Raw genomic sequence first — 17,197 nt, 5'->3', positions numbered from 1 at the left:
GTTATATTTACTTAAGGAATTGCTTGATTTACTTCCTGGGTTAAATCATGGAGTGATTGTCTCTTGTGTAGCATGTGGCTTAGTTACTTTGAGATTCACACACCTGTCCACATTTGTGAACACACACACACACACACACACACTCTCTCAATTTCTCGCCTTTAAACGTGTTCAAGAAATGAAGCAAATTTCTAGTATCAAATTTATTTTGATCATAGAAAGCATAAGTTTTAATTTTGTATCATAAAATAAATAATTGTTCAGTGTAAGTTGAACTGCCAAAATATTGTTTTAAGCATGTAAGTTTTAACAGACGCACATACACATATGCAAATAAACGCACACACACACACACACTAATACAACACAAACACATACACGTGTACACAAATAGCATACAAAGAAGAGGCACCTAAAAGTTGAAACTCTTCAACTGAAAATAATTTCCTTCGTAAGTATCCAGCTTTTCACTTCTGTTCATAAAACTTAAAAAATATCACAAATCAAATTAACACATAGAATTGATAAGCTGCAAGGGAGAGTATGCAGTGTGCAAAAAATGAAAAACTGTTGGGAAGAAAGCCTGGCTGACTTTGATTTAAAACCACTTGTGCCATAGACTCAATGTAAAAAAAATAGTTACATGGAAGAAAACAAAACAAAACATTAGAAACAAAAAATGTATATCCCTTACACAATCATGCAATTTTATGTCAGAATACACTGAACATTATTTATTCAAAAACTGAGCAACACAGCATTCTTAGGCAAGATTCAACAATAAAAAATAAAACAGCAGACATTTTCAAAGCAGCAATTGTAACTTAGCAGTTCCAATACAAAACATCCACAAGTCAAACAAAACATCCACAAGTCAAACAAAACATCCACAAGTCAATCGACGAATTCCAGAAATAACCCTGCCAGGTTTATATGGGTGGTGGAAGGTTGCAAAAATAACCATAACAATTTTCAATTTGTGTATGTAAACAACACAACAGGACAAATACAACACACGACACATGTAGAACATAGGGAGGGGGAAAAGTTGACATATTATATAAAACAAGCTGACTAAATCGAGAGCAAAATATCAATCCATGTACATTGTGTCTGTACGTGTATATACCTATTTTTATCATATTCTATTTCCCCTGAAAAATAAAACAATGGAGCGTATAATCAGTGGTGGGTGTATGTTTAAGTGTACATGTATAATCAACCAAATGCACTTCTACCAGAATGACTAAGGTATTTTATGTGCCATGGTGATGACGTGGGGGTGGGACTTGGATACCATCTCTGAGCCATCACAAGTCCTGTATTACCACCAGCAAGGTCACTTTTATAGCTCTTGCAAATAATTCATGGTCTTAGCTGACTTAAAAAAACTAAACCGAGAACAAATGCATTGTGGTTTTCGGCATTCATGAAGTCAATTAAATCTTCTCATCATTTTAATTTAAAGCCGTCAGTTTCTGTCGTCTACCTTCATTGGTTAATGCAGCAGGCACAGAATAACAACATATACACACATTTCTGCAAAATCAAGTTATCCACAATTTTGTTTAGCAGTGCACAGATTTTCTGAAACCAGCTGGGGCAGTATGCAAGAGTGACTAACTGGATGAGCCAAAGCATTGGTTCGGATTGGTATAAATGTTAAACTTGTTTCACTTTAAACCATTCCTACTCAGCGCTTGGTTTCCATCCAGTTGGGCACATTCTCCTGCACTCCATCCCAGGTCCCCGCAATCACAAGTCATCCAGTCAACATTCTTCATCCACACCTTTCTGGGGGACACACATCCAGCAAGCTGAACACATTCAACACAACACTGTTTGTTTTAAAAGAAAGCAATATGCACACATTCATGCATTCAACACAGAGTCTTTTTCCACAGCATGAGCAAAAGCTCATACATTTTGTAGTCTTCATATAAAATTAAAAACAACACATTCAGCAAATAGTTTTTTGGTCCCAACAAGATGACCGACAAATTTCTCACAGTGAACAAGCTATCTTTTTATCTGGAGGACCAATGAAAACATAGTCATAGACGCATTTTCCATTCTGAAAACAATCCTTTTCAGTCTCATAGTCACGAACACAGCAAATTATGCACCAGGGCTGATGTGCAGGAGAAAGTTACCAACCAAGTGAGAACCAGCTGAGTGAGAACCAGCCGAGTGAGAACCAACCATGTGAGAACCAGCAGAGTGAGAACCAGCCGAGTGAGAACCAACCAAGTGAGAACCAGCCGAGTGAAAACCAACCAAGTGAGAACCAGCCGAGTGAGAACCAACCAAGTGAGAACCAGCCAAGTGAGAACCAACCAAGTGAGAACCAACCAAGTGAGAACCAACCAAGTGAGAACCAGCCGAGTGAGAACCAGCCAAATGAGAACCAGCCGAGAGGCCAGATTGGTTCAAATTAAAGTATGTTTATGATTTCAACCAATCCGATTCTGTGGCTGGCTCCCACTCGATTGGTAACTTTCACGTGCACACCACCCCTGTAACCAAGTGTTGGTCACAGCATAAAACTAAGCCCCACACCACCCCTGTAACCAAGTGTTGTTCACACCACCCCTGTAACCAAGTGTTGGTCACACCACCCCTGTAACCAAGTGTTGGTCACACCACCCCTGTAACCAAGTGTTGGTCACAGCATAAAACTAAGCCCCACACCACCCCTGTAACCAAGTGTTGTTCACAGCATAAAACTAAGCCCCACACCACCCCTGTAACCAAGTGTTGTTCACAGCATAAAACTAAGCATTTGACATCGTCATAGTTCATCCTTGACTTCTCCGTCGGTGATGGGGGGCGGAATGGGAGATGGAGCGGTGGGGGGAGGAGTGGTGCTCCCTGTGTCTCCTTTCGTCTTCTTGGTATTTTTCTTTGTCTTCTTCTTTGCTGGTGTATCTGTAAAGGCAACAACATATATAATGTTTATGATCATACATGTGTGTGTGTTCACTGTTCATGTGTATTTAAACCACCACCACATTGTACTGAAAAAAACCCTGTTTGAATAATAAATTCATTGAATTATATTAAAAAAAAATCAGTTTCTTTACGCTTCTTTCGTCATTCGATAACAGCCAAGTTGTATCAAGTTGTATAGTGTCAGAACTGTCTGACGGATAGTACATTTGTAATGCAATGGGCCTAAACGCAAGGAGATATCAATGAAAATGAAATGACTGACCAAATAAATAAGTTATGCTCCAAGCATGACTAACACTAGGCAAATGGTAGAGATAGACTGACCACTCCTATTTTCAGCAAAGACTGCTTCCCTGGAAATAAACATAAATTAACGCACATTAGCAGCTGCTGTCCGGACAGAGCGACTAGAGTGTGTACACAGTGACGTACCTTTGGGTTTCGAGTCCTCGCTGTCCTCATCTTCGTCACTGCCCTTTGGCTCAAACTCCTCATGTAGGCATACTGCGAGGAAAGAACAGCATTTCAGACAATGTAACCCCAAATAGTGAAATACCCCTTTAAGAACCTCAGAAAATCTGGACAAAAATCAAGTCATAAAAAGGAAGGAGTCATGAGAATGAACCTATGTAAGGTGAGCAAACTGAGCACTATAACTGTAAGAGCTAGAGTTAGTCCCCCTGCTACTTTACCACTATAACTGTAAGAGCTAGAGTTAGTCCCCCTGCTACTTTACCACTTTAACTGTAAGAGCTAGAGTTAGTCCCCCTGCTACTTTACCACTTTAACTGTAAGAGCTAGAGTTAGTCCCCCTGCTACTTTACCACTATAACTGTAAGAGCTAGAGTTAGTCCCCCTGCTACTTTACCACTTTAACTGTAAGAGCTAGAGTTAGTCCCCCTGCTACTTTACCACTTTAAGCACAGCTGATGCTTCACCTGCAATACCCACCCCTTCACACAGGTAAACACGAACACACTCACAGACAGACAGGGAAAAGGAAAGAGAGTTTGCACACACAAACTGGCTGTATTGGACTCAATTATTGAAACAGAAAAGAAAAGCAAATGGCCAGCTGTCCATCAATATAGACTAACAATGATGATTACTTAGACGCCCTGAGAGAGAGAGAGAGAGAGAGAGAGAGGGAGGGAGAGAGAGAGAGAGAGAGAGAGAGAGAGAGAGAGAGATGGAAGAAAAAAGACGGCAAGCAGTCCTATGATTAACATTGTTCATGGAATGTATAACAATGAAGCCAACTGACGTGTGTCTTTGCCCCTCAAGAAGCGATCCACACACAAGTAGTCGAGCAGAGACTGTCCCTGCTCCCCCCAGTACCACTCTTCAATGTCTTCCTCATACTCCTCCACAAGCGTGAAACACTGAAACACAAAGAAAGTTGCAAATAATTCTAACACTGCATGTCAAGGAGAAAGCATTTGAATCATGTCTTACACTTGAGGTTTTACGTCTTGTAATGATGTTTAGTTGCACACGGTTTGAAGTCTGCAGTCTGAACGGTACATTATCCATAACATACAGGTGTTTACATTTAAAACAAATACTTATTTGAGACATTTCTACTAACTTCAAGAACAGCTCTATTTCTAAGCAATCTCATTACTCTACCACTGATAACGATCACCACAACACACACACGGGTTTTAACCCCCCCCCCCCCCCCCCGCCCCCCATCACCCCAGTGAGAGGTGAGAGGAGAACTCCAGAGAAAAGGACAATACAATACAATACAATACAATAACTTTATTAATCTCTAAAAGAGAAATTGCATTGCTGAGCGTTTGTGTCCGTAATAATAACATACATAAAACATTCAAAATAAACATTTGTTCTTTGTCCTGAGAAAATACAGCACATTGGTTATCACATAAGAAAGTATATTAAAAATAAATTAACATGCATTCACCATCAACAATGCACAAACGAAAGTCAGCACCTTGCCGGTTATCACATATTGTCTAAGAGAGTAGAATAAGAGTATATAATCATGCAAAACAAAATCAACAATACTGAAACAATACAGAAAACTGACCCCGTGCATCAGAGCGACAACACCAGCATCTACCGCCCCACCTGAGAATTGAAGATGTGAATTGCAGATGGAATGAACGAATTTCTGTAGCGTGTGGATCTTGCGGTTGGTTGTCTGAATCTGTTGCTCCTGTCTGTCCGTCTACTGTCAAATTCCAGTCTGAGTGGGTGCGAGTCGTCAGCCAAAATCTTCTGTACCTTGTCAGTCAGTCGTCGTTCATGTGTTGATGTGAAATTGTCCTGCTTCCTCCCAACCACCCCACTTGCTTTCCTGATGAATTTATCTAATCTATCCCTGTCTTGCTTGTTGATGTTGCCACCCCAACACACGGAGCCAAAGTACAACACACTATTGCACGTTGAAGTGTAAAACATCTGAAGGATTTCTTGTCTGATGTTAAAAGACCTTCTGATGTCCCTTTGTTATATTATCCTGACCACAATATACCTGTTATGACACTTGACAGGCAACGTATGGACAAGTTTGACTGATCCCAAGGGTGTCCTTTCATGACAGGTACCACTCTACACAGAATGGAACACTACTCACACTGCGCTGCATGTTGGTGATTTCAGCAGACGGTTGATCCCACATCTCGTACGGTATCCCTAGCTCCACTTTCACTCCTTTGTCCCTGAAAATTATCACACACAGGTAAAGAAAGCTTTCAGTGCCACCGGCACAGAGACAATCAAGTCTTAAAAAGGAGGGAGTCTTAAAATGGGGGTAAATGATGAACAGAAAATGGGGGTAAATGATGAACAGAAAATGGGGGTAAATCATGAACAGAAAATGGGGGTAAATCATGAACAGAAAATGGGGGTAAATCATGAACAGAAAATGGGGGTAAATGATGAACAGAAAATGGGGGTAAATGATGAACAGAAAATGGGGGTAAATCATGAACAGAAAATGGGGGTAAATCATGAACAGAAAATGGGGGTAAATCATGAACAGAAAATGGGGGTAAATCATCAACAGAAAATGGGGGTAAATCATAAACAGAAAATGGGGGTAAATCATAAACAGAAAATGGGGGTAAATCATGAACAGAAAATGGAGGTAAATCATAAACAGAAAATGGGGGTAAATCATGAACAGAAAATGGGGGTAAATCATAAACAGAAAATGGGGGTAAATCATAAACAGAAAATGGGGGTAAATCATGAACAGAAAATGGGGGTAAATCATGAACAGAAAATGGAGGTAAATCATAAACAGAAAATGGGGGTAAATCATGAACAGAAAATGGGGGTAAATCATAAACAGAAAATGGGGGTAAATGATGAACAGAAAATGGGGGTAAATGATGAACAGAAAATGGGGGTAAATCATGAACAGAAAATGGGGGTAAATCATGAACAGAAAATGGGGGTAAATCATAAACAGAAAATGGGGGTAAATGATGAACAGAAAATGGGGGTAAATGATGAACAGAAAATGGGGGTAAATCATGAACAGAAAATGGGGGTAAATCATGAACAGAAAATGGGGAAAACAATGGTCTTAAAGGGAGGTTCAACTGTACAAGATTGAATGTGTTCTGCTGACTGAATCTTTCTGTTCTTTATCAATTCAAAATGTTGGATGTCTTTAATTGAAAAGTCTGTGCCTTCTTCAAATGATCTACACCAGTCACTGCTCTCCGGAAAAAAAATTGTTCAGTCCATTCAAAGAAACCAGAATACCTATACACTTCTAGTAAAATGAATCTACCAGTACCAAAAACATAAGTGAAATTTAAATTTGGCTAGTTTTTCATATCAATACGGAAAGAACACACTCACACAAATCAAAACAGAAAGAGCACACACACACACACACACACACACACACAACTCCTTACACAAGTCCATGGAGAGTTTTCATAGTTTCGCTTTGTCCTTTAGCATAGCGCAGACTTTTCTTCCGCTCAGCGTGCACGTTGTATTCCAAAATTTTGTCACACACATGAGGCTCTTGCATTGCCTCGATCAGCCGCAACTCTCTGAAACAAAAGTTCGCAAAAAAGTGGTAAATTTGCAGTAAAGTAACACATGTGAAGAATTGTGTTTTAGTCTGTCAGTGTCAATAACTATCGTATGGTCTTACACATGTGGAGTAGCTGTGTGTGCTGGGGTCTGGCTACTGTGTGCTGGGGTCTGGCTTCTGTGTGCTGGGGTCTGGCTACTGTTTTCACCTCGTATGCTCTTTGAGCCTTTGCGTAGCCATGGCAGTTTTTGTAAGGCTGTTAACTTAGCTCTAAAATCTCAACCATGTTTGCCGGCTTTGTCTCCATGGGTGATTGTTGTACTTCGTGCACTTGGTTACACTCGTAGTAGCAATCAGTAGCGATCTAAAACTTGAAAAATTTTCCGACTTACGATCTCTTGTATTCTTTCCTTTTCTTTTGCTTGGGGTCCAAACCATGGCCAGTTTCGATGAAGCCTCGAACCTTCCCTGTCTCATCCAACCGCCCTTGCAGTTCCACAGCAAGGTACTTACACACTGGAATCAGACATGTAGATGACCATACAGTTCCACAGCAAGGTACTTACACACTGGAATCAGACATGTAGATGACCATGCACTCTTCAGTACACTAGAACTTACTTAACCTAGTATTTTAGGCCATAAATTACAATCTCCATTCTCTGTGTATAGATCATTAGATGCACACTTCCTGCAATTCTTAAAAAAATATAAAAACAAAGTGTCTGAACCCTCATGCATTCTTCTCCCATTAAAGTAAGAAAGAAAAAAACATGCAAAATATGATATCATATTTATATTTTTGTATTAAAGGATTAGATTCCTCCCACAGACAGCAAGCGGGGGGAGGGAGGGGGGGAGGGAGGGGGGGGGGGGGAGGGATGTCCCTGTATAAGTCGTGTCCTCTAGAAAAATGATCAAACTCAACTATCAATGCATGGTTCTGTTCAGAATTGTTATCCGCAGCATAAAGGAACAAAATTCTAACTCTAAAGATTATGGAACATTCTTCTTAGTCTTAGTTTGCTCATAGTGATACGTACATAGTGATACATAGTGATACATAGTGATAGTATTATCAGAGGTACCCCCTTCCCCAACCCCATCAAATTCTAAACATAAACTGATAACTGAGACAGTGACAAAAGGTCAGGTGTCATGTCTACTGTCCCGAATGACACACGATTGCTGACATTTCACCATTGCCAAAAGAATAAACATATAAGAAATAGGTAGAACATGAATGTGAAAACTGACTTTGATTGTTGATCAGTATGTTCTATACCACTAACAAATAATCTACTTACACATGGCTGTTTGGCAAATGTATGTTGCATGGGACACACTGACATGAAAGTGGAAGATGTTTTCCCTCTAGAGAAACTACATATCAAGTTACAATTTTTGTGCTCTTCCATTCCAGTTGGCAATCAATTGTTAACGCATGTTATTAGAAAAAATAGAACGAAAACAGATTAGATCGAATGAAAAATGTACTGGTGATGTCATTTGGGACATACTGACATGAAAACGTCACCTTTTGTCATTGTCTCAACTACATACATACGTATACATATCTCATTCTCAAAGTGAGTTACCAATGCTGTAAATGCAGCCATCATAAGAAGCTTACACACTGCACACAAGGTGCACACGACGTACATGTGCACAGTCTCATATAATGCACAAAAAGGAAGGAGGAAGAAAAATACGTTGGGCATTTCCAATAACTAAAAATAGACTGAAAGTGAAACTGAAAGTTATGCTTTGTTAAAGTTGCAATCTGGTGCGCACTGTATCATTCGTATAAGTTATAACTGTTATCCGTGTCCGTAGTTTATGGGCTGTGACATTTCTTAACAGAAGCCGTACAAAAAAACTTCCTGCAGACAAGATTATTGAAAACAAAGGGACTTGGTATGATCTGCCCGCAACGCAAGCAAGACACTTGAAGAAGAGAGAACAAATGTTCAGAAATACCTTCACAAGGTTTCGGATCTCTTATTCCATTTGGTGCTTCGTCGTCTTCTTCTCCTTTGCTTTCCTCTGCATACAACTGTGAGAACATCAGCAGGACCAAACACACACAAATTGATCGCATTTTCCAAGCGGTGATTTCGCCGGCAACGTTGACAGAAAATCATAGGCCTGCCTACATGTGAGTTCCGAAACGGGAAGTTGACATGTGCGCCAAGGAAATTGTTGTGGTGGCTTTTCATTGGTTGATAAATGTTGACCCTGTTTGACCTCAACAAATTTAGATGGGATTTCTAGCAGGGGAAATAATGCTTTTATTTATGCATTTTTTCAATCCTACAGCATTTACTTCCCTTATTTTACCTCATTTATGGGTGCTAGGAAGAATGTTTGGATGGTTGGCGATGTCTTGGGCGGGCGTGTGTACGTATGTGAAGGAGAAGAAGGCGTTTGTCATTAAAATTTTTATTTTGTTTTAAATTCTTATTTGTGTTGAAATTGTTTCTGAATGATGTATGTTTGATAAAATGGAATTTATACCCTGGCTCTTCGTTTACATCATACTATTTTTGGCTTAATTTTGCTTCACAGTCAATTTTTTTGTTCGTCAAAGTTTGCTTTTAAAATTCACAATTTTGCAGTTGCAGGTACAAAAGCAATACATAACACACATATAAACGTTTTTAAACTTTGTAAATACAGGGCTATACAGCCATATTTTATGTGGCCATTAATCTATGACCATACAAATGAAGAGGTCTCTTTGATTGAAATGGCGATGCGCACACCACCTGTCACGCAATAGCCGATGTTGGCTCATGTGACGAAATCCCCATGAACTACACCCAGTGGGCATCCAGATCCAGACACACACACACAGACATCAGTACACTGAGAACTTAAACTTTCACAAAAGGAAAGGTTACTTCACAGAACATTTACTGAAATACCTGTTACAAAACAATTTCACAAACATTTTGCTTTTGGATCCTTGATGTTTGAACTGCTGGCAATCTGTGTGTTTGAGATGTGTGTCCACAATAAAAAGCAATAAACACGTAAAGGCTTGTCTAGACACTTTATTCTGTCTGAGAAAGAGAAAACCACATTCAGTATCTAGCATGGGCACCAAACGTAAACCTCAACTGACATATTCATGCAATTAGCACATAAATAAGTAATAACTTCAGCATACAGCTGTGAGTTAGGTGAACAGTTACACAATAGCACAACATTCGTTTTTCACTGAAGCCTTAAGTAATACACTATGAAAACAAACACTGGTGTGATTTAAACGTAGAATAAATAATTTACATGTACAATGCACTAGCAGAACATTTACAGAGTACAACAGAAAGACTTTCAAAGACCTGGATGGCACAGTGTGCTATGCAATCCATATAAACTTTCAATAAAAAGTGACTAAAAATACAAAGTTCGTATCAAAATTCTTTCTTTCTTTCTTTATTTGGTGTTTAACGTCGTTTTCAACCACGAAGGTTATTTCGCGACGGGGAAAGGGGGGAGATGGGATAAAGCCACTTGTTAATTGTTTCTTGTTCACAAAAGCACTAATCAAAAATTTGCTCCAGGGGCTTGCAACGTAGTGAGTACAATATATGACCTTACTGGGAGAATGCAAGTTTCCAGTACAAAGGACTTAACATTTCTTACATACTGCTTGACTAAAATCTTTACAAACATTGACTATATTCTATACAAGAAACGCTTAACAAGGGTAAAAGGAGAAACAGAATCCGTTAGTCGCCTCTTACGACATGCTGGGGAGCATCGGGTAAATTCTTCCCCCTAACCCGCGGGGGGATCGTATCAAAATTAAAAGCGGAAAGATTAAAACATCAAGCACACCAGACTGGCAATCTTCCAAAGCAACAGGAGGTGTTTATACAACAGGAGGTGTTTATACAACACATCCACAATAATAATACACATTCCGGAAATCAGACTGTCGGGTTTGTACGAGTTGTGAAACAAGTGAGAGAAAAATAAAATCAATGTTCCACGTTAATGTCATATTTCCATGGACAATAAAGTGTTGTTATCGTTCTTGTCCTACCCTAGCTTTTTCTTGGCCAAACTTACGACATGTGGTTCCTGTACACGCATATGGGACACACACTAGCTGTCGCTAGTGACTGGCCTATAATGTCACGTGGGAAAGTTTCCCCATGTGACATTTTTCCCCAGGCCAGTCACCAGTGAGGGGTGTGTCTCATACACGTGTACAGGAAGCACGTGTTGTAAGTTTGTCTGAGGAAAGGCAAGGGTACTCACTCTTTCACAACCAATACAATCCTGACCAAGGTATTCCCGAAAATTGTCTATTAAGTTTCCAAATTACAAAAGAAAGAAAAAATGCATCAAAACGACTACCCGCAGAAAGCAACAACAAAAAATTAGTACATGTACTGTAGGTTTATCCTGAGATTGTGTTCACCTGGCTCTATGTTCTGTGCCAAAGAAATAGAAACAGCACCATTATGATAATTACACAGAAAGAAGCAAATACCAAAAGACTTAAAACAAGAAAATTGCCTGAATCTCCAAGATTACAACTTCTACATGCAAGTTTCAACCAGAAAAAAATCTAAACAAACAAGACTTTGCCATCTTTGGTGTACATTTGACCTTTTTTTCCGGTACAAAAAAGCCAAAAAACCAAGAATGCCATTATATATTTATAATCTTTCTTTCTTTATTTGGTGTTTAACGTTGTTTTCAACCGTTCAAGGTTATATCGCGACGGGGGAAAGGGGAGGGGGGGGGGAGATAGAGCCACTTGTTAATTGTTTCTTGTTCACAAAAGCACTAATCAAAAAATTGCTCCAGGGGCTTGCAACGTAGTACAATATATGACCTTACTGGGAGAATGCAAGTTTCCAGTACAAAGGACTTAACATTTCTTACATACTGCTTGACTAAAATCTTAACAAACATTGACTATATTCTATACAAGAAACGCTTAACAAGGGTAAAATGAGAAACAGAATCCGTTAGTTGCCTCTTATGACATGCTGGGGAGCATCGGGTAAATTCTTCCCCCTAACCCGCAGGGGGAATATTTATAATCAATAAAGCAGAAATTTTGCCCTAAAATGTTCAACATGTAAATGCAATATACAGTACATGTAATTGCAGATGTCTATTATAAGCATGAGATGAAGTGGTCGGGGATGTAGCTCAGTCGGTAGCGAGCTGGATTTGTATCCAGTTGGCCGCTGTCAGCGTGAGTTCGTCCCCACGTTTGGCGAGAGATTTATTTCTCAGAGTCAACTTTGTGTGCAGACTCTCCTCGGTGTCCGAACACCCCCCGTGTGTACACGCAAGCACAAGACCAAGTGCGCACGAAAAAGATCCTGTAATCCATGTCAGAGTTCGGTGGGTTATAGAAACACGAAAATACCCAGCATGCTTCCTCCGAAAGCGGCGTATGGCTGCCTAAATGGCAGGGTAAAAACGGTCGTACACTTAAAAGCCGTGGGAGTTTCAGCCCATGAACGAACAAACAAACAAACAAGCATGAGATGAAGTAAAAAAAAATAACAAAAACACTACACATTTTATGTTTGAAGACTTGGATGCAAGTCAGCTAAATTATGCAAGATTTCCTCTGAACAAGCCATACACCTCCCCGGAAAACCTGGTATTTAAAAAAATAAACACATAATATTTTACAGCTAAAAAAAGACAAAGCTTCAAAAGAAATGTTTTTTTCTGGACACCTACATTCTTTCTGAGAAAGAGAAAAACCCGTTTAGTATCTAGTACGGTCACTGAATGCTAACCTCAATTAACATACTCGTGCAATTAGCGTATAAACCCCACTTCCTCCACACAGAAGACAAGTAAAATCAAAGACAAGTAATATACGCAAAGAGTTGTCACAAATCTTTACATGCACAATCAACAAAATATAACTATTACACATGCGTGTACATGTCCTCTATTTGAAGGAGACATTTAAGAAAGGATTAATGAACCCACTCAGTGCCAAGTATGCGTGTACATGTCCTCTATTTGAAGGAGACATTCAAGAAAGGATTAATGAACCCACTCAGTGCCAAGTATGCGTGTACATGTCCTCTATTTGAAGGAGACATTCAAGAAAGGATTAATGAACCCACTCAGTGCCAAGTATGCGTGTACATGTCCTCTATTTGAAGGAGACATTTAAGAAAGGATTAATGAACCCACTCAGTGCCAAGTATGCGTGTACATGTCCTCTATTTGAAGGAGACATTCAAGAAAGGATTAATGAACCCACTCAGTGCCAAGTATGCGTGTACATGTCCTCTATTTGAAGGAGACATTTAAGAAAGGATTAATGAACCCACTCAGTGCCAAGTATGCGAAAATAAAATACATGAACAGAAAGAACAAATCCTTTAAATGATTAAAGCTGTGGTCTATTTATGACCTTTCGGGGCTACGAGGTTGAAAAATAGGGATACAATCATGTACAGAATTCTGTACAGCAAACGCTACCCGAAACCCCACCTATACGGCGTGTATGACCTTGAGAGCTTCAGTCAACGCTTGAATTTTGCAGGGATAACATCCGGTTTGCTCTCTCAAGACTGATCATATTTTATCTTCAAGAGAGATCAAGGGGAAAAAATAAACGCCCCGGCGAAGATTCGAACTCTCGACCTCGAGACTTCGTGTCTCATGTCCTAACCACTAGGCTACTGCGCCAATTGAGAAAAAGAAGGAAAAACATTGATATGAATTCATGTTATGTTATTCTTGAAGCAGCATGATTTATATCTCTATCCGCCCATTGTTCAGAAGTGAATACATGTATAACTATCTCTTTGATGTCTGGTTTCAACTGCACAGAGCTTTGGAGAGATTCAATTACTGTTCTTGTCATTTTTCTTGCATGTTGTAAATAGAGATATCGCAGCTATTTGCACGGCGCGAATGTCGTGTAGCATGACTGTGTAAACATGTACTGCGATTCTGTAAAACATGTTTGCAAATAAAGGCAAATTTTAATGTCAATGTTTACGTTTTTGCAACGCATGAATGATAATTCAAGCGTAGAAGGATATAACATTATCAATTTTTTTATCTTTGACAATACTGGTGAAGTGGCCTAGCGGTTAAGACATCGGCCCCGACATTTCGAGGCCCCGATGCCTTGAGTTCGAATCCCTGCCAAGTCGTTTATTTTTTCTGCTTGATCCTTCTTGACAAATATGCTCAGCTCTGAGAGAGCAAACCGGATGTTACCACTGCAAAATTCAAGCGTTGACTGAAGCTCTCAAGGTCATACACGCCGTATAGGTGGGGTTTCGGGTAGTGTTTGCTGTACAGAAATCTGTACATGATTTTGTCCCTATTTTTCAACCTCGTAGCCCCGGAAAGTCATAAATAGACCACAGCTTTAAAGACAAATTGTCAGAATCCTCTGAATATAAATAAACTGAACAAAACAAACAACTTTGTTAAATGATAAAGTGACCAATTGTCACAATCTTTGCACACCAGGTAAGTACATAAATGTATCATCTGTATGGCGCACAACCACGCACCATTACTGACCTTTTCTGCCTGCACAATAACTCTGCTTAAACTGATTCTGACATATATCGGTCATATACCTTTTTCTGTCTACTGGCAACTAAATTTGAATAAAAAAACCAAAAAAACTGCGGGAAGCTTTGAACCATCAGAATATACTGGGTTTCACAAGATCATAATTGAGATCACACACACACAGCGGAAAACAAGATACATGTAAACAATAAATACTTGATGCCCAATAACACAGATCCATGCAAACAACATTTTCGTCTGTTCCACAACTAGACGGCTTCAACCATCACCCCAAAGTTATACACCTGCAACTGTGGCTATAAAACTCCAAACCTTCCTCTGACTCAATAACAAGACAAGAATACATTAAAGATTAATATTATGAGCGCCCACAAGTAATGAAAAGAAAGTGAAAAATGTAGATGACATGGTAACAGTTTCCAAATTTTAAAAAACACCTTTTTGCCTTTACATTTCTTCCTTTTGGAAACTCCTTTAGTTGTCATATTCAAAAACCAAACTGTAATGTGTAAGACTCTTCATGAATGTTACTAATGAAAACCCTATGTCCAAAGGAATGTAATATCACAAGTCACTGCAACCGGTATCGAAAGCACTTGTTCAATGGCACTTTCCGTCTTTGGTACAAATTATACACAGTTACTGTATTTTTCACAAAGCAGAAAAAGAAATTCTACATCAATTCAAAAAGCCTACGTTTTTTTCCTTCTTACTTGCCAACAAAATGTGATCAGCCTGCTAATACTTTACCATCTTTCTCACCTTTATTTCAAGAAGCTATTCAGCATTTTTCCCACTCCTTTTCATAACTTTGACTCACTTAATCAATGCTTTTGATTGTCTGCAGTTACCAAGTCAAATCACTTTTTCACCAAAAAACAAAATGCAAACATTGCACAGCGCTTGACGTTGCGCAGACTAGACATGGAAAATTAACAGAAACATGTGTATATGTCTTGATAACACAGATATATATATTTTAATACACATTGTACTAATATACATCTGTCTTTATTTGGTGTTTAACGTCGTTTTCAACCGTTCAAGGTTATATCGCGACGGGGAAAGGGGGGAGATGGGATAGAGCCACTTGTCAATTGTTTCTTGTTCACAAAAGCACTAATAAAAAAATTGCTCCAGGGGCTTGCAACGTAGTACAATATATGACCTTACTGGGAGAATGCAAGTTTCCAGTACAAAGGATTTCACATTTCTTACATACTGCTTGACTAAAATCTTTACAAACATTGACTATATTCTATACAAGAAACACTTAACAAGGGTTAAAGAAGAAACAGAATCCGTTAGTCGCCTCTTACGACATGCTGGGGAGCATCGGGTAAATTCTTCCCCCTAACCCGCGGGGGGATACTAATATACATTTTGTGATTCTTTACACATCTTGTAACACACACTGAGATGAAAACAGCAGCCTGTGTCTCTGTTCAATGAAACAAGAGTTAGTTATTCGAGCAGTTTTGTACATCACATATATGCGTGTAGTTGATTCACATGTCACAGTAACTTATCGAACAAGGTGTTATATTGGAATTTCCCTACATTTTCTAACATTGTCTGTTTAACTTTGTCAATGTTGTACATGTACAAACATAATTTTTGCTTAACAGCATGGCCTATCTCTGCTGACATACTGAAATCTGTTATAAAAAAAACCAAGTACAATATGTCTCGATATATTTAAAACACATTTAAATAATTTCTTGTTTTTTGATTCAGAATTTTGGAACATTAGCAGTCTACTCTATCTGTGTTTGGAACATTAGCAGTCTACTCTATCTGTGTTTGGAACATTAGCAGTCTACTCTATCTGTGTTTGGAACATTAGCAGTCTACTCTATCTGTGTTTGGAACATTAGCAGTCTACTCTATCTGTGTTTGGAACATTAGCAGTCTACTCTATCTGTGTTTGGAACATTAGCAGTCTACTCTATCTGTGTTTGGAACATTAGCAGTCTACTCTATCTGTGTTTGGAACATTAGCAGTCTACTCTATCTGTGTTTGGAACATTAGCATACTACTCTATCTGTGTTTGGATTTCAAATCTGTTCGGCACATTTCTGTTCTGTTTACATGGTTGACAGACAGCTCTTCAAACAACTCTGACTTTTATTTTTTCCACTAGAACTCTGACATCATTATGTGACATTCCTTCCACTGGCTTTAAATTATTAGGATCGCATCAGGCATCTTCCTCACAGCCGACATGAAAACTTGTGTGTTTAAGTTTTTAATTAAAGAAGGCAGGTAAGGAGCATTCGAAAGCTTTTCTGAGCAATCTTATGTCTTCCTGAGCTGAATCTAATTAGCCAAACACCTGTCTCACGTGTCTCAAACTGTGCTTCAGGAACACTTCAAGGGTACTGTGAAAAATTCACATTTTAAAGCTGCTCACTTGAACCGATTCGCAGAAGTGCTTATGTTTAAAATGTTTGTTTGCTGCCAGTGTCCTGCTCAGTAGTACATGTACTAACACATAATCTGAATAACATATCACTCTGGAACCATTCAAATTTTATCTCCATCACATTTTGGCAACAAAAATATTGCTCACCTGTCCAGCAGATAAGCATGAGCATAAACTGGAAGGGGGATGGGACAGTAGGGGTGGGGGGTTGATGGGATAGGGCTGGGGAAAGGGG

At 39.1% G+C, this 17,197-nt stretch overlaps 1 protein-coding gene across 2 annotated transcripts; it reads right to left on the bottom strand.

Moving 5' to 3' along the window:
- Positions 1-184: 184 nt before the first annotated feature.
- On the bottom strand, positions 185-9,394 carry LOC138958030 (protein canopy 4-like). 2 transcript variants are annotated; one of them, XM_070329062.1, is made up of 7 exons: positions 8,957-9,394; positions 7,369-7,492; positions 6,852-6,992; positions 5,555-5,639; positions 4,217-4,334; positions 3,385-3,456; positions 185-2,928 (listed from the first exon to the last, which is right to left on the bottom strand). In XM_070329062.1, the coding sequence occupies exons 1-7, from the start codon at positions 9,075-9,077 to the stop codon at positions 2,792-2,794; spliced, it is 798 nt and encodes a 265-aa protein (XP_070185163.1). In that variant the 5' UTR covers positions 9,078-9,394; the 3' UTR covers positions 185-2,791. The 2 variants fall into 2 exon arrangements, with proteins under 2 accessions (XP_070185163.1, XP_070185162.1); XM_070329061.1 differs by lacking the exon at positions 8,957-9,394 and adding an exon at positions 8,544-8,629.
- Between the last annotated feature and the right edge of the window lie 7,803 nt (positions 9,395-17,197).

This window comes from Littorina saxatilis, linkage group LG2 (assembly GCF_037325665.1).
Source record: "Littorina saxatilis isolate snail1 linkage group LG2, US_GU_Lsax_2.0, whole genome shotgun sequence".
NCBI lineage: Eukaryota > Metazoa > Mollusca > Gastropoda > Littorinimorpha > Littorinidae > Littorina > Littorina saxatilis.
The sequence above is the reverse complement of the archived record's forward strand: the minus strand, read 5'-3'. Positions and strand labels throughout refer to the sequence as shown.